At 53.1% G+C, this 25,409-nt stretch overlaps 1 protein-coding gene across 1 annotated transcript in view; it reads left to right on the top strand.

Annotated features, from left to right (window-relative positions):
- Positions 1 to 25,409, top strand: part of LOC122547444 (phosphatidylserine lipase ABHD16A-like) — a 51,457-nt gene that overhangs the window by 2,838 nt on the left and 23,210 nt on the right. Inside the window, exons 2-8 of the mRNA XM_087979793.1 lie at positions 5,216 to 5,275; positions 9,224 to 9,290; positions 13,516 to 13,602; positions 14,239 to 14,324; positions 21,626 to 21,699; positions 22,690 to 22,818; positions 23,608 to 23,722. Of these exons, the coding sequence (XP_087835919.1) occupies positions 5,216 to 5,275; positions 9,224 to 9,290; positions 13,516 to 13,602; positions 14,239 to 14,324; positions 21,626 to 21,699; positions 22,690 to 22,818; positions 23,608 to 23,722 (618 nt within the window). The remainder of the gene's footprint in view (positions 1 to 5,215; positions 5,276 to 9,223; positions 9,291 to 13,515; positions 13,603 to 14,238; positions 14,325 to 21,625; positions 21,700 to 22,689; positions 22,819 to 23,607; positions 23,723 to 25,409) is intronic.

Here is a 25,409-nt window from a genome sequence, read left to right as displayed (position 1 = left end):
TTAAAGGGGCTTTCAGATAAGCACATGCATGTGCTGTTCCTCTGCTGTACTGTTCTATACTGTGTCAGCCAACTCTGTGTCCATGTGTATGTAGACACGCGCGCACGTGTGTATGTAGACACGCGCGCACGTGTGTATGTAGACGCGCGCGCACGTGTGTATGTAGACGCGCGCGCACGTGTGTATGTAGACGCGCGCGCACGTGTGTATGTAGACGCGCGCGCACGTGTGTATGTAGACGCGCGCGCACGTGTGTATGTAGACGCGCGCGCACGTGTGTATGTAGACGCGCGCGCACGTGTGTATGTAGACGCGCGCGCACGTGTGTATGTAGACGCGCGCGCACGTGTGTATGTAGACGCGCGCGCACGTGTGTATGTAGACGCGCGCGCACGTGTGTATGTAGACGCGCGCGCACGTGTGTATGTAGACGCGCGCGCACGTGTGTATGCAGACGCGCGCGCACGTGTGTATGTAGACGCGCGCGCACGTGTGTATGCAGACCCATGCAGTGTTAATCCAGGCAGGTAGAGAGGGACTTTTCCTAGCTTTCCCGTGTCCAGTGAAGCACGTTGCTTATACTGAGCAGCCTCCTGTTTGTTCTGAGACTGTTTTTGCGTTTGTTCACATGTTGTTGCATGCGCCTGGTCCCTGGGGAAGAGGGGACATCTCCCTGGGGTTTCCCAGTGCAGTGTTTCTCTGATGTTTGGATTCCTGCTGCTCACGTGTGTCTTGTCACGCAGATGATGGAAGCAGTGTCCTTTAACCCTCCCGGCCTGGCAATCAGGAACTGAGCCCACAACCAGGATCCCCAACCCCCTTCAGGGGGGCGGGGGGCAATGAGTAATCCATCAGCTCCAGCCCTGCGCCCCGCGCTCCCACAGTTTGGGGGTTGTTGGGGAGATATTCCCGTCGTGTGATGCTTCATTTCAGTGCGGAGCCACTGAGTGCACATTCACTGGTGACAATATTTTCCCTTTGCCTGTCCTTCCCACCCAATCCCCCCTTCCCACCCCCACTGAGGGGGCAGATTCCCACCCATCCCCCCCACCCCCACTGAGGGGGCAGATTCCCACCCATCCCCCCCACCCCCACTGAGGGGGCAGATTCCCCCCCATCCCCCCCACCCCCACTGAGGGGGCAGATTCCCCCCCATCCCCCCCACCCCCACTGAGGGGGCAGATTCTCACCCAATCCCCCCTTCCCACCCCCACTGAGGGGGCAGATTCCCCCCATCCCCCCCAACCCCACTGAGGGGGCAGATTCCCACCCATCCCCCTTCCTACCCCCACTGAGGGGGCAGATTCCCACCCATCCCCCCCACCCCACTGAGGGGGCAGATTCCCACCCAATCCCCCCTTCCCACCCCCACTGAGGGGGCAGATTCCCCCATCCCCCCCACCCCCACTGAGGGGGCAGATTCCCACCCAATCCCCCCCACCCCCACTGAGGGGGCAGATTCCCACCCATCCCCCCCACCCCCACTGAGGGGGAGATTCCCCCCCATTCCCCCACCCCCACTGAGGGGGCAGATTCCCACCCAATCCCCCCTTCCCACGCCCACTGAGGGGGCAGATTCCCCCCATCCCCCCCACCCCCACTGAGGGGGCAGATTCCCACCCAATCCCCCTTCCCACCCCCACTGAGGGGGCAGATTCCCCCCATCCCCCCCACCCCCACTGAGGGGGCAGATTCCCACCCATCCCCCCCTTTGCCACCCCGACCACAGGATCTCCTGAGGTGGTGAGAGGCTGAGTTCCCTGGGATTTTGGAGATTTGGTAGTTGGGTTGGAATGTGTAACGGAGGGTGATGAGGGAGCGGGGGTGGGGTGGTGGTGGGTGGGTGGGTGGGGGGGGGCTAAATCGCTGATTCCCAGTTTGGATCATATGTAACCTTGGCTGTATGTGATTCCAAGGTAGTTTAGCCTGAGCTGGGGGAGTCCAGAGTGTGAGATCCCCCAGAATGGGAAGGCATTGGAGGGAGTGCAGGGAATGGCTTCAGGGCCGGGGAATCTTAGATACAGGGATCGATTGGAGAATTTAGCCTCTTCCCATCAGAGAAGGGAAACCTGTGAGGATGATGGGCCACGGAGACAGGAAGAAACTTTCCACTTGGAAACGTTCTCAGTGATTGGCAAAAGATGCAGACCTTACCGATGGTGAGATTGGTCAGGGCTCAGAGTGTACTGTCTGAGGGTGTAGGGGGAGGGGGGGAGGTTCACTCGAGGGGTTAGGGCCTGGAGTGTACTGTCTGAGGGTGTAGGGGGAGGGGGGGAGGTTCACTCGAGGGGTTAGGGCCTGGAGTGTACTGTCTGAGGGTGTAGGGGGAGGGGGGAGGTTCACTCGAGGGGTTAGGGCCTGGAGTGTACTGTCTGAGGGTGTAGGGGGAGGGGGGAGGTTCACTCGAGGGGTTAGGGTCTGGAGTGTACTGTCTGAGAGTGTGGGGGGAGGGGGGGAGGTTCACTCGAGGGGTTAGGGTCTGGAGTGTACTGTCTGAGGGTGTGGGGGGTGGGGGAGGGTCACTCGAGGGGTTAGGGTCTGGAGTGTACTGTCTGAGGGTGTATGGGGAGGGGGGGAGGGTCACTCGAGGGGTTAGGGTCTGGAGTGTACTGTCTGAGGGTGTAGGGGCAGGGGGGGGAGGTTCACTCGAGGGGTTAGGGTCTGGAGTGTACTGTCTGAGAGTGTGGGGGGTGGGGGAGGGTCACTCGAGGGGTTAGGGTCTGGAGTGTACTGTCTGAGAGTGTGGGGGGAGGGGGGGGAGGTTCACTCGAGGGGTTAGGGTCTGGAGTGTACTGTCTGAGGGTGTGGGGGGTGGGGGAGGGTCACTCGAGGGGTTAGGGTCTGGAGTGTACTGTCTGAGGGTGTATGGGGAGGGGGGAGGGTCACTCGAGGGGTTAGGGTCTGGAGTGTACTGTCTGAGGGTGTAGGGGCAGGGGGGAGGTTCACTCGAGGGGTTAGGGTCTGGAGTGTACTGTCTGAGGGTGTAGGGGCAGGGGGGGGAGGTTCACTCGAGGGGTTAGGGTCTGGAGTGTACTGTCTGAGGGTGTATGGGGAGGGGGGGGGAGGGTCACTCGAGGGGTTAGGGTCTGGAGTGTACTGTCTGAGGGTGTAGGGGCAGGGGGGGAGGTTCACTCGAGGGGTTAGGGTCTGGAGTGTACTGTCTGAGAGTGTGGGGGGTGGGGGAGGGTCACTCGAGGGGTTAGGGTCTGGAGTGTACTGTCTGAGAGTGTGGGGGGGTGGGGGAGGGTCACTCGAGGGGTTAGGGTCTGGAGTGTACTGTCTGAGAGTGTGGGGGAGGGAGGTTAACTGGAGGGGTTAGGGTCTGGAGTGTACTGTCTGAGAGTGTGGGGGGTGGGGGAGGGTCACTCGAGGGGTTAGGGTCTGGAGTGTACTGTCTGAGTGTGTGGGGGTTGCTGGTGCAGGTGTAATTGAGGGTTTATGATGGGAGGTAGATGGTTATGTGGAAAGGAAGATTGTCCAGGGTTATTGACAGTGGAATGACACTAATTGAAATGCTCACTCCGAGTTTGAGCACTGATGTGATGGGCTGAAAGGCCTCCTGTCCTGGAGCTGTTGTGTGGTGTTGTAAATACCTTCAGGGGAGTGAATATTCAGAGCAGCTGGAGTGTCCAAATGGGTAAAGACAAGAGGTGATTAGGAAGCTCAGGAGCAGGTCGGACTTTACTCCGAGTGCCAGGAATACAGAGACCTTCCACCAATTCCGTTGGCCTTGGGTGGGTCCACACCTGAAGTGAAGTTTTAGTCTCGGTATTTCTGGGGATGGGAACGCCATCAATGGAAGTGGGAATAGACCGTTCGGCCCCTCTTTCCTGCCCTGAGCATTCACAATGGCCGTGTATAAGTCAGCAGCACTGTTTCGCCTGAGGGTCTGCAAATCCCCCCCCCCCCCCCCGTGGAAATCAGTTCCTGCCCCCCTCTGTCCCTGTTCCTAACTAGAACACTTCAATTGATTTGCCCCTCGATCTTCTGAGCCGCTGGGATATGACCCCATGTTGTGGAATTCTGTGTTGACAGCTCCCACAGCTGCTCTCGATGTCTCGAAGCTCCCCCTCAAAGCCTGACTGTGTGTTTTCTCCCACCCTCTCTCTGCTGTTGAGAAAGAACAGCGTTCTGTTGATCTCTGGCCCTGAAGCAGATGCCGTCACCGCTGCCCACTTGGATACCCAGTTGCCCTGGTTTTGTCCGTTTCCCGAACCCACTGGTGCCCCTGTAACTCCGACCTCCAACTGCTGTTCATCTTTATGTTATTCCGATGTCAGAGCCCTGTACCCTCGGGATACTGTCCTGTCTGAGGCATTGGCAGCCGGACTGTGGAGGCTGGAGAGCAGGTGTGTCAGGAAACTGAAACCCCAAGCCACCACTTCCACTCCCCCCAATCTCTGACCCGACCCCCAGATACTCCCCCTGCCTGATGTTAAAACTCTGTGACCCACCCCCCCTACCCAGTCCTCCCAGGCCTCCTGCTCTCTCAGCACCTCTGCCAAAGGAAGCTCAGATACAGGCCCTTCAGCCCACCATGTCCATCCACGGTAACCCCATTTCCCTGCACTTGGCCCATATCCCTCTAATCCTTCCCTATCCGTGTGTCTGTCCAGATGCCTTTTAAATGTTGTTAATGTACCCGCCTCAACCACTTCCACTGGCAGCTCATTCCATCTGTGTACCACCCTCTGTGTAAAACAAGTTGTCCATCAGGTTCCCTTTTATTCTTTCCCCTCGAACCTTAACCTGATGCCCTTCAGTCCTCTATTTCCCCAACCCTGAGTGTATTCACCCTATCCCTGCCTCTCACGATGTTATACATCTCTATAAGGCCCCCCCTCAGTCTCCTACGCTCTAATGAGAATAGTCCTAGCTTGTCTAACCTCTGCTAATAACGCAGTCCCTTGAGCCCTGGCAACATCCTTGTAAATTCCTTCTGCACTCTTTCCACTTTAATAACATCCTTCCTATAGCACGTTGACCAAAACCGAACATAATCCTCCCAAGTGTGGCCTCACCAACGTCCTGTACAACTGTAACATAACTTCCCAACTTCAATACTCAGTGCCCTGCCTGATGAGGGCCAGTCTTTCACAAGCCTTCCTTCCCTGCTCTGTCTACCCGCGACTCTGTGGTGTTGGCTGGTTTTGTAAGGCTGGCTGTAACCTTCCTCAGAGATGACTGTTTTCTTTTCCCATCTTTCCCTCCTTAGGCTGGCTTTTACTACCAACCCAGGGCCCTTGAGAAACACTCAGACAGCATCCTTGGATGGGTAAGTCTAACATGAATCTCGCTCGTTCCTCCGTGAGGTGACATCGCGATCGAAGGGTCACGGTGAGGTGGGGGATGGCAGCAGAGCGGGGAGTGGAGCCTGAGATGGGATTGGGTCAAAGGCAGAGGTGAATGGAGTTAGGGTGCAGAGCGGGCTGACGGGCCAAATGGCCGACCCCTCTTGTGTGCCCGCAGTTCTCCTCCCCCTGCCCCCCCCCCCCGGTGGAGCCATTCTTATCCACTCGGGCAGTCCCTTGTGTTTCTGTTTGGATTGGGTCGGCTGCTCAGGCTGATATTTTCGTTCGGCCAACATTGATTTGTGGGCAGTGCTGAGAGAGTCATCCTGAGGGTGGGGGGGGGGGGGGAGGGTTAGAGTCACTCAGGGGTGAAAAGGATCCGTGGGCTGGCTCTTGGAAAAGATTGAGTTTGGTGGTGGGGGGTGGGGGGGGAGGAATCCTGTGACTGTGTTTCCTTTGGGGAGCTTGTATCACCGTGCAAGTGTCCCTGATGGGAGAGGGAGAGGTCAGTGGTGTTCCACCTGGGAAACCAGTCATCTTTGTCATAGAGTCACAGAGGTTTACAATATGGAAACAGGCCCTTCAGCCCAACTTGTCCATGCCTGCCCAGTTTTCCCAATTTAAACTCGTCCCATTTGCCTGTGTCTAGTCTGTATCCCTCCGTCCCTGTCCCATCCATGTACCTGTCCAAATGTTTCTGAAATGACCGAATTATACTCTCCTTCAGCACTACCTCTGGCAGCCTGTTCCGGGCACTCCCCACCCTCTGTGTGAAAACGTTGTCTCTCTGGACCCTTTTTTGTCTCACCCCTCTCACCTTAGACCTCTGCCCTCAGGTTTTCGACTCCCCGACCCTGGGGGAAAGCTGTCCGCTATCTACTTATCCAAGCCCCTTATGGTTGTATAGACCTCTGTAAAGGTCCCACGCTGAAGGGGCAGAGAGAGCCCCAGTCTATCCGGCCTCTCCTTGTAACTCTCTCACCTTCCCGTTCAGGTTGCATCCCAACTCCCTGCGAGACTCTTTCTGGTTTAATCAGGTCCTTTCTGTAGTGGTGTGCAGGCTACCTCCTGCTGTGTCACAGGGGCTAGGAGGAGGCCACTCAGCCCAACAGACCTCTGCCATTTTCCTGCAATACCCCCCCCCCATCCTTGTTAACCTTCGACCTCTGCATTGACCGACAATGTGTTCCCATCAGTTCCCACCGGTTCCATTAACCTTTTTTCCATCACATGGTCAGTCTCATTTCCCACCTCCCTTTGCTGCTGTGATTCCTGTTGCACATCTTTGATCAGGGATGTGATACTGGTGCATCTCTTGCGTGGCTTTGTGCAGAGCTGAGCTGAGAGTGCTTGGGATCTGTCACAATGTGGGGATCGCGCGTCCACAAGCCCACCCCTCTCCAGGAGTGGGTGGACCAATGCTTTGTGAGCTGTAGTTGGGTATTCCCATTGGCAGTGTGCTGATCTGACAGATAGACACACAGGTGAAGCTGGGCAGGAGTGGCCTTGTTTATACCAAGACCAGATCCTGTCTTCGCTGTGTGATTCAGGGATATTCCCAGGCTGTAAGAGATATCGCTGAAAGAAATCTGAATTTTCCAGTAACCTTTCCACACGGTATCGCCCAGGGGGTTACCACCCTTGCTGACGAGGTTTTGTTTTCAAATCCCAGCCGAGAGATTTCAGGTTTCAGCTGGTCTGAAGCACTACGTTCCAGGACTGAGGGAGTACAGCTGTGTGGGTGGACCCTGCTAAATGTGTCATAGAGTCATAGAAATGTACAGCCCAGAAACAGATCCTTCAGTCCAACCCATCCACACTGACCAGATAGCTCGAACCTAATCTAGCCCCATTTGCCAGCACTTGGTCCATATGTCTTGTCTTTGCTTTTTTTACCAAAATGTAATGCCTCGCATTTATCCAGGTTCAACTCCATCTGCCACTCTTCAGCCCATTCACCCGATTAGAGTCATAGAGATGTACAGCACAGAACCAGACCCTTCGGCCCAACCCGTCCAAGCCGACCAGATATCCCAACCCAATCTAGTCCCACCTGCCAGCACCTGGCCCATATCCCTCCAAACCCTTCCTATTCATATACCCATCCAGATGCCTTTTAAATGTTGTAATTGTACCAGCCTCCTCCACATCCTCTGGCAGCTCATTCAAATACCAGCCTCTGTGTGAAAAAGTTGCCCCTTGGGTCTGTGATATTAACCCAGGCTGTCTCAGACGGATATCGTCAATGACTCCCAGTTTGGGTCCTGCCACGGTCATTCAGCTCCTGACCTCATTACAGCCTTGGTTCAATCATGGACAAAAGAGCTGAATCCCAGAGGGGAGGGGAGAGGAGAGGAGTGGGACAGCCTTTGACATCAAGGCTGCATTCAACCAAGTATGGCATCAAGGAGCCTGGGCAAAACTGGAATCAATGGGTATCGGGGGCAGACTCTCCGCTGGTCAGAGTCATACCCGGCACATGGGAAGATTTCAAAACTAGGGGACATATTTTAAAGGTGGGAGGAGAAAGATTTAAAAAGGACATGAGAGGCGTGTGGTTCACATTTGGAATGAACTTCCTGAGGAAGTGGTGGATGTGGGGACAGTTACAACCTTTAAAAGACATTTGGATAAGGACGTGAATGGGAAAGGTTTGGAGGGATATGGGCCAGAGGCAGGTAGGTGGGACTGGTGTAGTTTGGGGTTATGGTCGGCACGGACGGTTGGGCCGAAGGGTCTGTATGACTGAATGATTCCTCAGGCAGCACCTTCCAAACCAACGGCCACTCCCATCTAGAAGGTACATGGGAACACCAGCCCCTGCAAGTTCCCCTCCGAGCCCCTCCCCATCCCAACTTGGAAATATATCGGCCGTTCCTTCAGTATCTGCTGAGTTAGCGGAAATCAGGTTTTGGCACAGGCTGAAAGGTGGAAATGTCTCAGACGGTTTTAAGGCTGGATGAGGTTCTAGAGACAGAGATTTGAAAACGAGGATGGGAATTTTGGTCGGGAGGTGGATGGAGTCTGGGGGGAGGTGGGAAGTTTGGATGAGTTCAGGTTTGTGTGAAGGCGGCAGGCTGTCCTAGGAGAACAGGAGACATTGCGCCTGACTGTAACACAAACCCCATTTTACCCAACAGCCGTGTGAATGTGACATGGACTGTCAGCAAAACACAGTGGTTTAACACGGTGGTGCTTGTGTGGGGAAATAGGGAAGCCCCATGATCAATCCCTGCTCGTTGTGACAAGTGAATTCACCCCGAACAGAAGGTCATGGAGTGTTGCACTGAGCCCTGGGCCGGGAAGAAAGGGAATTCACAAAAACCCCATTAATAGTAAAAGTTAAGGAAAATCTGTGCTTACCGAATGTTTAACAGCTTCTGGGAGCAGCAATACTCCAAAGTACAAGAGTCTGTAGATTAAAAAACACAATGTGCTGGGAAACTCAGCGAGTCCAGCAGTATAAAGTGATGAGGTCCTTCAGCCCATAGTGTGTGTGCTGGCAAAACGATTCCAAATCCTGCCTTGTCCCACTTGGCCCAGAGCGTTCGGTGTTACCGGTGAGTTATTGACGGAGGTGAGGTCAGGGTGCGGCTTTCCAGCCTGTCCCTAACTGCACAGGCTTGTTGTTGGGGGGGGGGGGGGGCGTGAGGGACTGTTCCTCCTCCTCCTAACCTCTCTCAGGCTGGGGAGACCATGGGTTAGGGTGGGGTGGGGTGGTCCGGGTGCAGGGTGGAGGGGTGGTGTTGGTGAGGGTCTGTGTTAACTAACTCTGTCAGTAACTGTCCATGTACAGAACATAACTCCCTAGCGACACTGATGGATGCTGAGTGTTGGGGCATTGTCGCTGGCTTTTTCAAATGAAACCTGTGACCTTGCGACAGCACCACGGAGAGCTTTGAGCTAACTTCTGTCTCTTGTGTTGTGTGCAGGCCTACATCCTGTGGAGTGTATCCTACTACACGTCCCCATTATTACTGCTTTACTGCTACAAGAAAGGTAAGCTCCTGACTGAAACCTTGCTGTGTTTACCCAGCCAGTGGGTAGTGACTGATAGGGACTGTCTGACAGCCTCCAGGTGGAGTGGATTCAGTACGAAATCCTCTTTCTCTTGCTGCATACCATCTTAGCGAGACACAGAGTGAGGACGTTCAACCCATTGTACCAGTGCTGGCCCCTTTTCAGGAACTGTCCAAAACATTCTGACCTTGCCTCCCTCTCTGTCTCTGTAGCCCCTGCTGCTTTATGCCCAGTGCTATAGAGTCATACAGCACGGAAACAGGCCCTTCGGCCCAACCAGTTCATCTTGACCATGGTCCCAAACTAAACTAGTCCCACCTGCCTGCTCCTGCCCCATATCCCTCCAAACCTTTCCTATCCATGTCCTTATCCAAATGTCTTTTAAACATTGTAACTGTGTCCACATCCACCACTTCCTCAGGAAGGTCATTCCACACACGGACCACCCTCTGGGTAAAAAAAATGTCTCCCTCGTCTTTTTAAAATCTCTCTTCTCTCACCTTGAAAATGTGCCCCCTCGTTTTGAAATCTCCAATTCTAGGGAAAAGACAGCTACCATTAACTCTCTGTATCCCTTCATTATTTTATAAACTTCACTTGGGTCACCTCTGAACCTCCTACGCTCCACTGAAAAAAGTCCCAGTCTATCCAGTCTTTCTTTATAACTCAAACCCTCCACTCCTGGCAACATCCTGGTAAATCTCTTCTGAACCCTCTCCAGTCGAATGATATCCTCCCGCTAACAGGGTGACCAGAATTATATACATTGTTCCAGAAGAGACCTCACCAAAGTCCTGTACAACCACAATGTGACGTCCCAACCCCTATACTCAAAATGTCTGAGCAATGAAGGCGAGCATGTTAAATGCCTATTTAACCAGCCTGTCTGTATGTGACACAAACTTTAGAGAATTATGTACCTGCACCTCGAGGTGCCTCTGTTCTATAACACTAGCCATGGCCCTACATTAATTGTGTAAGCCCAACCCTTGTTTGTTGTAATACCCCACATTTATCCAGCTCTTTGGAAAACAGGGTTCAGTCACATGCTGTTGCCCTTCCAAACCCCCCCCCCTCTGGGTTGGGTTCCAGCCACGGTGTCTCGCTGTGAACTAAACAGAAATCCATACCATCAAAACTTCATCTTCAATTTGCTGGGGAATGACTTTTTGTTACCATTTGAAGGACAGCACACATGTGAAACATTGGTCACACTGAGACCGTGCTGGATTCCACACACCAGGAGCTGAAGGGAATGGGAAAAGGCCATTGGGCCCATTAAATCTGCCCTGATTGTTACCTCCCTGCCTTATCTCCGCATCCCTTGCTATCTGAAACACTGGCAGCACGGCGATAAGGGTGGGGGATTTCCAAAGAGTCAGCAGCCTCTGAGTGTAGAAATCTCGTGTCCCCTGAATGGCCTGTCCCTAACTCGGGTTCTGTTTTCCCCCACCTCCTCTCCTTGAGCCGGGGAAAAGTATCGTGGCTGCATCTCTCCCTGTGAAGCAAGCAGGCAGATGGGTAAATACAGGACCAGCCTGGGAGTTCCCCATAGCCAGACACACCAACACTGAGCACTCGGAGGAGGAGGGCAGTTAGGGATGGCCAATCACACCCCTCCCACAAACCTGCAGCTGTACTGACAGCCTTGTAGCCCCATCCCCAACTGCCCCCACAGAAGGTCGAAGTGAGTGTTGTTAATAAGATGGTGCTTGCTTTTGTTACCTGGGAAGGCTAGTCACTGCTGCGGACTCTGGAGTCACATGTAGACCAGACTGGGTCAGATGGGAGATTTCCTTTCCTGGGCAGCATGGTGGCTCAGTGGTTAGCACTGCTGCCTCACGGCGCCAGTGTCCCAGGTTCGATTCCACCCTCAGGTGACTGACTGTGTGGAGTTTGCACATTCTCCCAGTGTCTGCGTGGGTTTCCTCCGGGTGCTCCGGTTTCCTCCCACAGTCCAAAGATGTGCAGGTCAGGTGTTGGCCATGGGAAATTGTCCCATAGTGTTAGGGACATTAATCAGGGGTAAATATAGGGTCGGGGGTGGGGGGGGGTTCTTTTTGGAGGGTGGGTGTGGACTTGTTGGGCCAAAGGGCCTGTTTCCATATTGTAGGGAATCTAATCAAATCTACAAGTGTTCCTGAACCATGTTGTTAGTCTGATAGCGTTCCCCCCCCCCCCCCCCCCCCCCAACTCCTCTCGGTTCCATCACAACAAGACGTGAGATTTGTCTGCGGATGCGTTGGAGGTGCTTGGTGATTGGGGTTTGAACTTGTGCCGCTCCAGCATGGTTACAAGTTGAGCACCAGGATTGTGAGATGACCCGTGAGTGGGGGAAGGATTGCACAGGGTCGGTGTTTGTGTCTTTCTCCAGAACGGAGGTGGGCACTTGAATTGCACAAAGCGATGTGGGGGACACACGCACCCTCTCGTGGACGAATCTACAACTAGGAAACCACAAATCAAAGAGTGTTATTTGTGAAAGCAGGCAGAAGATGAGGAGAAATGTCTTCCAACGAGTGCAGCTAGAGAGCAGTACCAGAGTTCCTGTAGGAGCACTCTGATAGTGTCACTGAACATGGGCGAGACCATGTCTGGAATGCCGTGTTAGTCTTGGACTCCTTATTGAAGGAAGGCCGTAACTTCATCAGAAGCAATCCCAAGAAGGTTCGGCAAGGTTCTGTCTGTATTTACTGCAGTCTTGAGCTCAGGTGCTGAGCGGATTCGCGGGGGTGAATGCTGAAAAGGTGTTTCTCTCCCCCCCCCCCCCCCCCTCACTTTTGGGGAGAGATGAGAACAAAGGGCACAGCTTCAAAATGAGATTGGGGGGAAGCTTTCTGAGGGTGATATATCTGCCGGTTTCTTTTCCCCAGAGAGTGGTGGCCGCTGGCTCACTGAGTATGTTTTCAGGCAGAGGATTCCTGACTCACGATGGTCCAAGTGCTGAGGGGCTGAAGTAGCAACCTCCATTGGGCACCTTAGGGGTTAGCATGGCTGCCTCCCTGCGTCAGGGACCCGGGATCGATCCCTGTCTCTGTCGGGTGACTGTGTGGTGTTTGCACATTCTCCCCGTGTCTGCGTGGGTTTCCTCCGGGAGCTCCAGTTTCCTCCCACAGTCCAAAGATGTGCAGGTTAGGGTGGATTGGCCATGGGAAATTGTCCCATGGTGCCCAGGGATGTGCAGGTTAGGGTGGATTGGCCATGGGAAGTTGTCCCATAGTGTCCAGGGATGTGTAGGTTAGGGTGGATTGGCCATGGGGAATTGTCCCATAGTGTCCAGGGATGTGTAGGTTAGTGTGGATTGGCCATGGGAAATTGTCCCATAGTGCCCAGGGATGTGCAGGTTCGGGTGGATTGGCCATGGGAAATTGTCCCATAGTGCCCAGGGATGTGTAGGTTAGGGTGGATTGGCCATGGGAAATTGTCCCATAGTGTCCCAGGGATGTGCAGGTTAGGGTGGATTGGCCATGGGAAATTGTCTCATAGTGCCCAGGGATGTGCAGGTTAGGGCGGATTGGCCATGGGAAATTGTCCCATAGTGCCCAGGGATGTGTAGGTTAGGGTGGATTGGCCATGGGGAATTGTCCCATAGTGTCCAGGGATGTGCAGGTTAGGGCGGATTGGCCATGGGAAATTGTCCCATAGTGCCCAGGGATGTGCAGGTTGGGGTGGATTGGCCATGGGATATTGTCCCATCGTGCCCAGGGATGTGCAGGTTAGGGTGGATTGGCCATGGGAAATTGTCCCATAGTGTCCAGGGATGTGCAGGTTAGGGTGGATTGGCCATGGGATATTGTCCCATTGTGCCCAGGGAGGTGCAGGTTAGGGTGGATTGGCCATGGGAAATGCAGTCACAGGGATAGGGTGGTTTGCACTTCAGAGGGTTAGTGTAGACTCGATGGGCCGAATGTCCTCTATCTGCACTGTCAGGATTCAGTGGTTGTCACTGGAGTTGGAACTGCTAGGTTGTAGAGCGTGGCCTGAATGACTTGCTCCTGCTCCTCAGGAAGAAAACCAGATGGAAGTTCCCTGGTCAGAAAACCGAGCTGATGGAATAGGAGGAGATTCAAGGTTGGCATTGCCCTCTGGGCCGAATGGACTCTTTGTATGCTGTTTATTGTGTGTGTGTGTGTGTGTGTCGGGGATCGCCTGGACCAAGTCACAGTCTGAAAATGCTGTCGTCTCTCTGCTCTTGTTTGTTTAGGTTACATTGTCATGTCGAAGATTCTCCCAGTGACGTCATATGCAAGTCTCCTCCTGCTGGTGCTGACCGGGGTGGTCTGCCTCCGAGGTAGGACAGTTTCTGTTCGATATCACTCCGCTGCATCCCCCCGGCCAGAGGATGCCCGTCCTCTTGCAGTGGGGGTTGGTCCAGTTCAGTTACCGGCCAGTGCTGGCCTGAGGATGTTGACGTGCAGCCAGAAGCTATTGGGATTCCCATCATGTCCGTTCCCCAGTGGCCTTCAGTTTCAAATCCCCCTTCGAGGATCCCTTCGCGAGCAGAGATGTGGTCTGCCAGTGGCTTTTCAAATCTCTCTCGGTTTGATGCGAGTGTTTTCAGAGGAAAGAGAAAGAGGGGCTGATGCTGAGCAAGTCTTTCTTCCCTCTGACAGAGCGGATTATTGCTCCCACTCACTAGGTCATGCCACCTTCCTCTCCAAGTCCTGTAGGCTCAGGGATTCCAGTTGAGCTGCTGATGCCATTTACAGATGGAACCATTTTCCCCGCTAGAGCCAGTCCTGTTTAATTTCCAAAACACCCCAGGTGTATGCCCACATCCAGTGGATAATGGTATTCTCAATGAATGTTTCCGATAACCCAGCCTGGCTGGTGAATGTGACGTTAATGTGTTGCACTGTTGGCGAGCTCTGGATAAACCCGAGTTGCGGTTCTAACGGTCGGTTGTTTATTTTCCCCTGCTGCCGAGGTGTGGGTCGCTGGACCAATCCCGAGTATGTGCAGTTTATCAGTGTCTTGGAGGAAACCAAGCGAAACAACACAGCAGAGAACAAGGTAACCTGCTGGCTGCCCCTGTGAGTACAGAAATCCCAACTCTCCCTCTGCAGCAGGCCCTGGTTTTCATCTCTGCTGACACGGTGCGGTGGGGGTTAAGGTGGGGTTAAGCACGCTTACCCTCATCACTCAAACCTTCGAGTGCAAGAGTTGGGATGTCACGTTGACGTTGTACAGCACGTTCTGGAGTACTTCGCCAGTTCTGGTCGCCCTGATACACTTGGAGAGTGTTCAGAACGGTTTCACCAGGATGTTGCTGGGAACGGAGGCTGAGAGTTATACAATAAACTGGATAGGCTGGGGCTTTCCCCACTGGAGTGTAGGAAGTTGAGGGGCGACCTTATCGAGGTTTATAAAATCATGAGGGGCACAGAGAGTGTTAATAGTAGGTGTCTATCCCCTAGGATGGGGGATTTCAAGACGAGAGAGAGCCCATTTTTAAGGAGAGAGATTAAATCAAAGACATGTGGGGCAATCTTTATTGCACAGCGCGGTTCGTGTGTGGAATGAACTTCCTGAGGAAGTGGTGGATGTGGGTACAGTTATAGAACATAGATCCTGATGATGACTTACAGTGTGGAAACAGGCTGTTCGGCCCAACAAGTCCACACTGACGCTCCGAAGGGCAACCCAGCCAGACCCATTCCCCTACATTTACCCCTTCACCTAACACTACGGCCAATTCCCCATGGCCAATTCACCCTAACCTGCACATTTTTGGATTGTGGGAGGAAACCGGAGCACCCGGAGGAAACCCACGCAGACACGGGGAGAATGTGCAAACTCCACACAGACAATCACCTGAGGCGGGAATTGAACCTGTGTCTCTGGCGTTGTGAGGCAGCAGTGCTAACCGCTGTGCCACCATGCCGCCTATAGAACATAGAACAATACAGCGCAGAACAGGCCCTTCGGCCCTCAATGTTGCGCTGACCTGTGAACTATTCTCAGCTCGTCCCCCTACACTATCCCATCATCATCCATGTGCTTATCCAAGGATTGTTTAAATCTCCCTATGTGGCTGAGTTGACTACATTGGCAGGTATGGCATTCCACATCCTTACCACTCTCTGCGTAAAGAACCTGCCTCTGACATCTGTCTTAAATCTATCATCCCTCAATTTGTAGTTATGCCCCCTCGTACACACTGACGTCATCATCCTTGGAAAAAGACTTTCACTGTCTACCCTATCTAATCCTCTGATCAGCTTGTATGTCTCTATCAAATCCCCCTTAGCCTCCTTCTTTCCAATGAGAACAGACCCAAGTCTCTCAGCCTTTCCTCAGAAGACCTTCCCTCCAGACCAGGCAGCATCCTGGTAAATCTCCTCTGCGCCATTTCCAATACTTCCACATCCTTCCCGAAATATGGCAACCAGAACTGTACACAATATTCCAAGTGTGGCCGCACTAGTGTTTTGTATAGTTGTAGCATGATATTGCGGCTCAGGAACTCAATCCCTCTACAAATGAAACCTAACACACCGTATGCCTTCTTAACAGCACTATCATCCTGGGTGGCAACTTTCAGGGATCTATGTACATGGACTCCAAGATCCCTCTGCACATCCACACTACCAAGAATCTTTCCATTGTCCTAATGCTCTGCCTTCCTGTTATTCTTCCTAAAGTACATCACCTCACATTTAGCTGCATTGAACTCCATTTGCCACCTCTCAGCCCAATTCTGCAGTTTATCTGCAACCCTGCAACCTGTAACCTTCTTCCAAACTGTCCACTATTCCACCGACTTTAGTGTCATCTGCAAATTTACTAACCCATTCACCTATGCCTGCGTCTAAGTCATTTATAAAAATGACAAACAGCAGTGGTCCCAAAACAGATCCTTGTGGCACACCACTAGTAACTGGACTCCAGACTGAATATTTTCCATCAACCACCACTCGCTGCCTTCTTACAGAAAGCCAGTTTCTAATCTAATTTAGCAGTTCCAAACTGCTAAATCACCCTCAATCCCATGCTTCTGCATTTTCTCCAACAGCCTACCATGTGGAACCTTATCAAAGGCTTTACTGAAGTCCAAGTATACCACGTCAACTGCCCTACCCTCATCTACAAGCTCGGTCACCTTCTCAAAAAAACTCCATGAAGTTTGTGAGACACGACCTACCCTTGACGAAACCAAGTTGACTATCTGAAATCAAATTGTTGTTTGCTAGACGATTATAAATCTTATCTCATATAATCCTTTCCAAAACCTTTCCTCCAACAGAACTAAGCATCACTGGTCTATAATTACCTGGGTCATCTCTACTGCCCCTTCTTGAGCAAGGACACAACATTTGCAATCCTCCAGTCCTCTGGTACTAAAGCTGTAGACAATGATGACTCAAATATCAAAGCCAAAGGCTCTGCTATCTCCTCTCTCGCTTCCCAGAGAATCCTCGGATAAATCCATCTGGCCCAGGGGACTTGTCTACTTTCACTCCTTCTAGAATTGCTAACACCTGTTCGTAACTAACCTCGATTCTTTCTAGTCTAATATCGCGTGCCTCATTTTTCTCCTCTACAATATTCTCCTTTTCCTGAGTGAAAACCAATGAGAAATGTTTGTTTAGCACCTCTCCGATCACCACAGGGTCCACATTCAACTTCCCACTTCTGTCTTTGACTGGTCCTATTCCTACCCTAGTCATCCTTTTATTCCTCACATACCTGTAGAAAGCTTTAGGGTTCTCCTTTATTCTATTTGCTAAACACTGCTCGTGTCCTCTCTTTGCTCTTCTTAACTCTCTCTTTAAATCCTTCCTAGCTGATCTGTAACTCTCCATCGCCTCATCTGAACCATCTTGCCTCATCAACACATAAGCCTCTTTTTTTTCTTTTTAACAAGAGATGTAATTTCTGTAGTAAGCCACGGTTCCCTTACTTTATCACTTCCTCCCTGCCTGACAGGGACATACCTATCAAAGACACGTAATATTTGTTCCTTTAACCAGCTCCACATTTCCATTGTCTGCATTCCGTGCATTTTGCTACCCCATTCTATGCATCCTAATTCCTGCCTAATCGCATTATAATTGCCTTTGCCCCATCGATAACTCTTGACTTGTGGTATGTGCCTATCCTTTTCCATCGCTAAACTAAACGTAACTGAGTTATGGTCACTCTCTCCAAAGTGCAACTAAATCAAACACCTGGCCTGGTTCATTGCCAAGCACCAGACCCAGTGTGGCCTCCCCTATTGTCGGCCCTTTGTCAGGAAACCCTCCTGTACACATTGGACAAAAACTGATCCATCCGACTTACCAGAGCTATAACCTTTCCAGTCAATGTTGGGGAAGTTAAAGTCCCCCATAATGACCACCCTGTTCCTTTCACTCCTACCCAGAATAATTTTGCTAATCCTCTGTTCCACCTCCCTGGAACTCTGCGGAGGCCTATAAAAAACTCCAAGCAGTATGACCTCTCCTGTCCTGTTTCTAACCTCAGCTCACACTACCTCAGTAGACAAGTCCTCATCAAAAGTTCTCTCAGCCACCGTTATACTATCTTTGACTAACAAGGCCACGCCTCCCCCCCCCCCTTTTACCACCTTGGCTGTTCTTAATGAAAGATCTAAACCCTGGAACCGGCAATATCCATTCCTCACCCTGCTCTATCTATGTCTCCGAAATGGCCACAACATCGAAGTCCCAGGTACCTATCCATGCTGCAAGCTCACCCACTTTATTTCGGATACTCTGGCACTGAAGTAGACACACTACAAACCACTTCGCTGTCTGCCACATTCCTGTGACCCTGAAATCCTGTCCCTGTCCTCCCTACTCTCATCCTCCTGTGCACTGCAGCTACACCTCCGGTTCCCATCCCCCTGCTGAGCTAGTTTAAACCCACCCGAATAGCACCAGCAAATTTCCCACCCAGTACATTAGTACCCTTCTGGTTGAAGTGAAGGCCGTCCTGTTTGTACAGGTCCCACCTTCCCTAGAATGAGTCCCAATTATTCAAAAACCTGAAACCCTCCCTCCTGCACCCATCCTTCTAGCCATGTGTTCAGCTGATAGCTCTCCCTATTCCTTGCCTCGCTATCACATGGCACGGGTGGAAAACCAGAGATAACAACTCTGTTTGTTCTAGCTCTCAGCTTCCACCCTAGCTCCCTGAAATCCTGCCTTACATCCCTATCCCTCTTTCTCCCAATGTCATTGGTACCGACATGGACCACGACTTGGGGCTGGTCACCCTCTCCCTTCAGGACCCCAAAGATACGATCCGAGACATCACGGACCCTGGCACCTGGGAGGCAGCACACCAACCGCGAGTCTCGTTCGTTCCCTACAAACCTTCTATCTACAATGTTTAAAAGACATTTGGATCAGTACACTGCGAGGAAAGGTTGAGAGGGATATGGGCCAGGAGCAGGCAGGTGGGACTAGTTTAGTTTGGGATTAGGAATAGCATGGACTGGTTGGGCCGAAGGGTCTGTGTCTGTGCTGTATGAGTCGATGGTGAAAGTACCACGGTGATTTGACAGCATTGTCCTGCTGTCAGGCTGACAGTTGGAAAAGGGGCTCTTCCACCCAGTTAAGGACACATTATAAAATTAACTCAGGGGATGGGGTGTGACAACACAGCGGAAACCCCTCTGCTCATTAAACCAAACCCACAGAAAAGCTCACCTCGCTTCATAACCTTTAAAGTAGGAGGGACAGAGAACTACCCAAATTCCACTATTTAACAAAAATATCCATTTTATTCTTCAATGCTACAAGTGAACATTAAACAACAACTACTTACAACACTAAGCCACCTTTTTCTTCAAGATTTGTTATCTCCCTCTGACTCTGCAACAATATACTGATCCAATAGCGCCCCTGTTAAATTTACAGCAACTTAATTATCCAAGCCAGACAGTGGCTGTCACCTCTGGTGTCGAACTCCCTCTGACTGTTGATCTCCCTGGGTCATCTGCAATCTGCAGAGATATTTCACATGTAAAAGGGTACCTTTGACAGTGAGTGTGGTGAATAGTTGTCTTTCAAGGGCAGTTGATGTTCTTTCTGGCTAACTGTCCAAAATGAATGCTTTTATATATCCCAAACATCGGATCGTCTCATTTGTTCGATGTTGTCAAAACAGCAACATTCAAATGCAATTGGATTTTAGTATCTTGGGGCATAATTTAAACTGGTTACATTCGAACTGCTGTGAAAACAGCTGAAATATCTAGGTTAAAGCAAAATGTTACATCTTTCCATTTTCCAGCACACACTGTTACTGCGAGTCAGTCACATGACAGGTCCTTGCCAGCTTTCAGTCTCTCTCAAAGGTACAGTGCACCCCTTCAACTTCATAACAGTGAGCATCAGTGGTCAGGCCAGCACACATTCCTCAGAGGGTAATTGAGAGTCACCCCCATTGCTGTGGGTCTGGAGTCACATGCAGGCCAGACCAGGTAAGGATGACAGTGTCCTTCCCTAAAGGGCATTAGTGAACCAGATGGGTGTTTGTGACATTCGAACACTGGATTCCTGGTCATCGTTGGACACTTCATTTTTTTACTGAATTCAGGTTTAGAATGACCTCAGGTCGCACCATCTGCTGTGGTGGGATTTGAACCTGGGTCCCCTGAGCGTTACCTGCCTCACTGGATTAACCCTCCAGCGATAGTGCACTATGTCATCGTCATCCCTTATGGCAGCTGTGTGATCACTGTAGATTCTTGTAAAAACCTGACCCGGTTCACCAACCTCCTTCTGGAAATCTGCCATTCTTGCCCGGTCTGGCCCACATGTGACTCCAGTCCATCACAGCAACGTGGTTAACTCCTCCCTACTCCTCTGAGCTGGTTCTAGCAAACCGCTCAGTCCAAGGGGCAGTTAGGGACTGGCGAAGAATTTTAAAAAAAACATCTTGGCCTTAGATGTCTTCGGTCTGTAACTGTCAAGTGGAGGAAAATCCCAAAGGTTAGCCACATTCCGAGTCAGAAATTTCCGTAAGACCGTGACTCCCTCCTCCTCACATCACAGAGGGGTGGGGGCTTACCCCTCAGCCTCTGCTCCCTCTCCCCCCCTCAAAGAATTTAATTTAACACTATGTCCTTGTAAACTTTAGAGAGCTTTGACCCATTCCAGACAATGTAACCCAGTGGTACCATTCTCTCATCCCTAGAATCGATCTGATCATGCCTTTCTTTGCAATAATTAAAGCAAAATGTTACGTCTGCTGGAAACCTAAGAATACGTGCAGAAATTGGTGGAGGAACTCAGATCTGCGAGGGTTTGAGCTACAGGGAGAGGCTGAACAGGCTGGGGCTGTTTTCCCTGGAGCGTCGGAGGCTGAGGGGTGACCTTATAGAGGTTTATAAAACCATGAGGGGCATGGATAGAGTGAATTGCCGAAATCTTTTCCTCAGGGATGGGGAGTCCAGAACTAGAGGGTATAGGTTTAGGGTGAGAGAGGAAAGATATAAAAGAGACCTAAGGGGCAACTTTTTCACACAGAGAGTGGTATGTGTATGGAATGAGCTGCCAGAGGAAGTGGTGGAGACTGGTACAATTACAACATTTAAGAGGCATTTGGATGGGTATTTGAATAGGAAGGGTTTGGAGGGATATGGGCCGGGTGCTGGCAGATGGGACGAGGTCAGATTGGGATTGTGGATGGGTTGGACCAAAGGGTGTGTGTCTGTGCTGTATGAGTCTATGTCAGGCAGCTGGTGTAGAGGGGTGATACAGGGGTAATGTTTCGAGTCTGGACTGACTCTTCTGCAGTGATTGGAAAGTGATGGGGTTTTGTTTAAGAGTACCTTTGGTAAAGACTGGGGTAAGTGGAGCACAGGCTGTGTGGGTTCAGTGCTCATTGGGGTGAAAGGCAAACAGCTGTTGAATGGGGCTAGTTTAAGATGTGAAAGAGGGTCATGGTTAGACCAGGATGGGATATGAGCGAGAGGGACTGAGTGGCTTCCATCAGTTCCCACGGTCCCGTGCCCTTCTGTAGGGTGAGGAAGCTGGAGATTTCTGGTTTTGGCTTGCACCTAGCTCTGTGTCCGCGCGCGTGTGAGTGCCCCCGTGTGTGCACGTGCCTACCCCCGGATCCGTGGGCGTGGGTGTGTGGGCGCGCGTGGGTGTGCGTGCGCGTGTTTGTGTGGGCCTGGGTGTGAGGGCTTGGGCGTGTGTATCGTGGGGACGCCTGGGTGTGCGTGCGTGCACGTATGTGTGTGTGCGGGCGTGCGTGTGTGTGGGGGCAGGCGCGTGTGTATATGTGCGCACGTGTGTGCGCATGCTGTGTCGGGTCAGGTGGCCATGAGCTCCTTGTTCCTTTTTGTGTCTCCGCAGAAGAAACTGGCACATTACAGCTTTGACTTCAGCCATTGGCCTGAAGACTTCCGTTGGGACGAGGTCAGCAGCCAGTAAGTGTCAGAAACATCTCCCCGCGCTGTCCCAAAGTGTCTTTCCGCACTCGGGTCTGTTTGTGGGCAGAGACCCTCCGAGCTGTGATGTGATTATCCCTGTTCAACCCATTGATGGTGAACATCACTGACTGGGTCCAGCCTTTATTGCCCCTGTCCCTAGTTGCCCCCCTTGAGAAGGTGGGGGTGAGCTGCATTTACTGCCCCTGTCCCTAGTTGCCCCCCCTTGAGAAGGTGGGGATGAGCTGCATTTACTGCCCCTGTCCCTAGTTCCCCCCTTTGAGAAGGTGGAGGTAAGCTGCATTTACTGTCCTGTCCCTAGTTGCCCCCCCCTTGAGAAGGTGGGAGTGAGCTGCATTTACTGCCCCTGTCCCTAGTTGCCCCCCCTTGAGAAGGTGGAGGTGAGCTGAATTTATTGCCCCTGTCCCTAGTTGCCCCCCCCTTGAGAAGGTGGAGGTGAGCTGCATTTATTGCCCCTGTCCCTAGTTGCCCCCCCTTGAGAAGGTGGAGGTGAGCTGCATTTACTGCCCTGTCCCTAGTTGCCCCCTTGAGAAGGTGGGGGTGAGCTGCCTTCTTGAACCGCTGCAGTCCGTTTGCTGTAGGTAGACCCACAATGTTCCTTAGGGAGGGAATTCCAGGATTGGGACCAGGAATAGATTGATGGAGCAGAAATTGGCTGGGTTGGATTTGTCCTGCTCTCTGGGCAGTTTTCCACACAGTGGGTCGATGCTGACGTTAGAGCTGGACTGGAACGGCTTGGGAAGGGCTGTGTTTAGTTCCAGTCCATGGATCTTCAGAGCTCCAGCCAGGCTGGTGTTGGGGGCAATGGCCTTTACAAGACTCGGTAGCAGAGGAATGCACCGAATGGATTGCCGAGCAGCGGCCTCCTCCTGCTGTCTGCACTGGCCTGGCCCGGCCCAACACACCTCGGTAATCCACTGTCCGGCATGCTGCGGTCCCCACTGAGCTCTCCCTTTCTTCCCGTCCCAGGAAGGACCATCGATCAGAGAAGCAGAGAAAGGTGGGAGTTCCTCTGTTGAAGCCTGAGGTGAAATCCGGAGGGACGACTGGGTCCAGCCTGTTCACTCAGATCTTCAGCCTGCCCTGCCAGGTTATCGGGTAAGCTCCTCACACGACCACCGCAGAGGCTGTGTACTCCAGTCAGCTGTCTAGCCCACACTGCTCCCGCCTCTGATCCACCCACACTTCCTCCCAAGCATGTCTGGATATGTGTGCATGCGTGTGTGTCTGTGTGCGTGTATCTATATGTATGTGTCCGTATGCGTGCACGCGTGTCGGTACACAAGTGCATGTGCCCATATGCATAAACGTGCGCGTTGGCATCTGCATAGGCGCGTGCACATATAAGTGTGTGTGTGTACCTGTGTATGTCTGCGCGCGTTTGTATACCTGCGCTTGTGTGTCTATATGCATGCGCGTGCCTGTGTGTGCACGTGTCTGTTTCTGCGTGCGTGTGTCTATGCGTATGCTTGCGCACGTGTCTGTGTGTGTGCGTGGATGAATGTCTGTATTTGTGTGCATGTGTCTGTCTGCTTGCACGCATGTCTGTGTACGTATATGTGCTTGTGTGTCTGAGCATGTGCGCGCGTGTCTGAATGCGCACCTCTGATCGTGCGTGTCTCTTGTATACATGTGTCTGTATACGCGCATGTCTGTAATCGTGTGTGAGCGTGCATGTTGTCTACGTGCGCGAGTCTGTATGCTTGCGTGTCTGCTAGCGTGCGTGTGTCTGTATGTGTATATGCCTGTGAGCGTGTGCGTGTGTGTCTGTGTACGTGTGCACAGCATGGTGTTGGCTTCTCCCTATCCTGGCCTGGTGTAGTAAGCTGGAGACTGGGTCAGTGTCCGGAGCAGCCCCTGTGAACTGCCTGCCTCTTTGTTTTGCAGCTATTTAATGGCGCACTCCTTTGGGCGCCGTATGTTGTACCCGGGCTCGGTCTCTCTGCTGCAGAAAGCCATCATGCCGATGCTGCTACAGGGACAGGCCCGTCTGATGGAGGAGGTAAGCGCGGGCGCGTGGGCTGCATTGCTGGTGTCAGTGCTGAGGTAAGCGCGGGCGCGTGGGCTGCATTGCTGGCGTCAGTGCTGAGGTAAGTGCGGGCGGGTGGGCTGCATTGCTGGTGTCAGTGCTGAGGTAAGCGCGGGTGGGTGGGCTGCATTGCTGGTGTCAGTGCTGAGGTAAGCGCGGGTGGGTGGTCTGCATTGCTGGCGTCAGTGCTGAGGTAAGCGCAGGTGGGCGGGCTGCATTGCTGGCGTCAGTGCTGAGGTAAGCGCGGGCGGGTGGTCTGCATTGCTGGTGTCAGTGCTGAGGTAAGCGCGGGAGCGTGGGCTGCATTGCTGGTGTCAGTGCTGAGGTAAGCGCAGGCGGGCGGGCTGCATTGCTGGTGTCAGTGCTGAGGTAAGCGCGTGAGCGTGGGCTGCATTGCTGGCGTCAGTGCTGAGGTAAGGGCGGGCGGGTGGTCTGCATTGCTGGCGTCAGTGCTGAGGTAAGCGCGGGCGGGTGGTCTGCATTGCTGGTGTCAGTGCTAAGGTAGGTGCGGGCGGGAGAGCTGCATTGCTGGTGTCAGTGCTGAGGTAAACGCGGGTGGGCTGCATTGCTGGCGTCAGTGCTGAGGTAAGCGCAGGCGGGCAGGCTACATTGCTGGCCTCGGTGCTGAGGTAAGCGCGGGCGGGTGGGCTGCATTGCTGGTGTCAGTGCTGAGGTAAGCGCAGGTGGGTGGGCTGCATTGCTGGCGTCAGTGCTGAGGTAAGCGCAGGTGGGTGGGCTGCATTGCTGGCCTCGGTGCTGAGGTAAGCGCGGGCGGGTGGTCTGCATTGCTGGTGTCAGTGCTGAGGTAAGCGCGGGAGCGTGGGCTGCATTGCTGGCGTCAGTGCTGAGGTAAGGGCGGGCGGGTGGTCTGCATTGCTGGCGTCAGTGCTGAGGTAAGCGCGGGCGGGTGGTCTGCATTGCTGGCGTCAGTGCTGAGGTAAGCGCGGGCGGGTGGTCTGCATTGCTGGCGTCAGTGCTGAGGTAAGCGTGGGCTGCATTGCTGGCGTCAGTGCTGAGGTAAGGGCGGGCGCGTGGGCTGCATTGCTGGCGTCAGTGCTGAGGTAAGGGCGGGCGGGTGGTCTGCATTGCTGGCGTCAGTGCTGAGGTAAGGGCGGGCAAGTGGGCTGCACTGCTGGCGTCAGTGCTGAGGTAAGGGCGGGCGGGTGGTCTGCATTGCTGGCGTCAGTGCTGCCGTAAGGGCGGGCGGGTGGTCTGCATTGCTGGCGTCAGTGCTGAGGTAAGGGCGGGCAAGTGGGCTGCATTGCTGGCGTCAGTGCTGAGGTACGTGCGGGCGGGTGGGCTGCATTGCTGGCGTCAGTGCTGAGGTAAGCGTGGGTGGGCTGCATTGCTGGCGTCAGTGCTGATGTAGGCGCGGGTGGGCTGCATTGCTGGCGTCAGTGTTGAGGTAAGCGCGGGCGCGTGGGCTGCATTGCTGGCGTCAGTGCTGAGGTAAGCGCGGGCGGGCGGGCTGCATTGCTGGCGTCAGTGCTGAGGTAAACGCGGGTGGGCTGCATTGCTGGCGTCAGTGCTGAGGTAAGCGCGGGCGGGTGGTCTGCATTGCTGGCGTCAGTGCTGAGGTAAGGGCGGGCAAGTGGGCTGCATTGCTGGCGTCAGTGCTGAGGTAAGGGCGGGCAAGTGGGCTGCATTGCTGGTGTCAGTG

Source organism: Chiloscyllium plagiosum, unplaced genomic scaffold (assembly GCF_037043375.1).
Source record: "Chiloscyllium plagiosum isolate Xiang-an unplaced genomic scaffold, Cpla_swu_hap1 HiC_scaffold_35, whole genome shotgun sequence".
NCBI lineage: Eukaryota > Metazoa > Chordata > Chondrichthyes > Orectolobiformes > Hemiscylliidae > Chiloscyllium > Chiloscyllium plagiosum.
The sequence above is the reverse complement of the archived record's forward strand: the minus strand, read 5'-3'. Positions and strand labels throughout refer to the sequence as shown.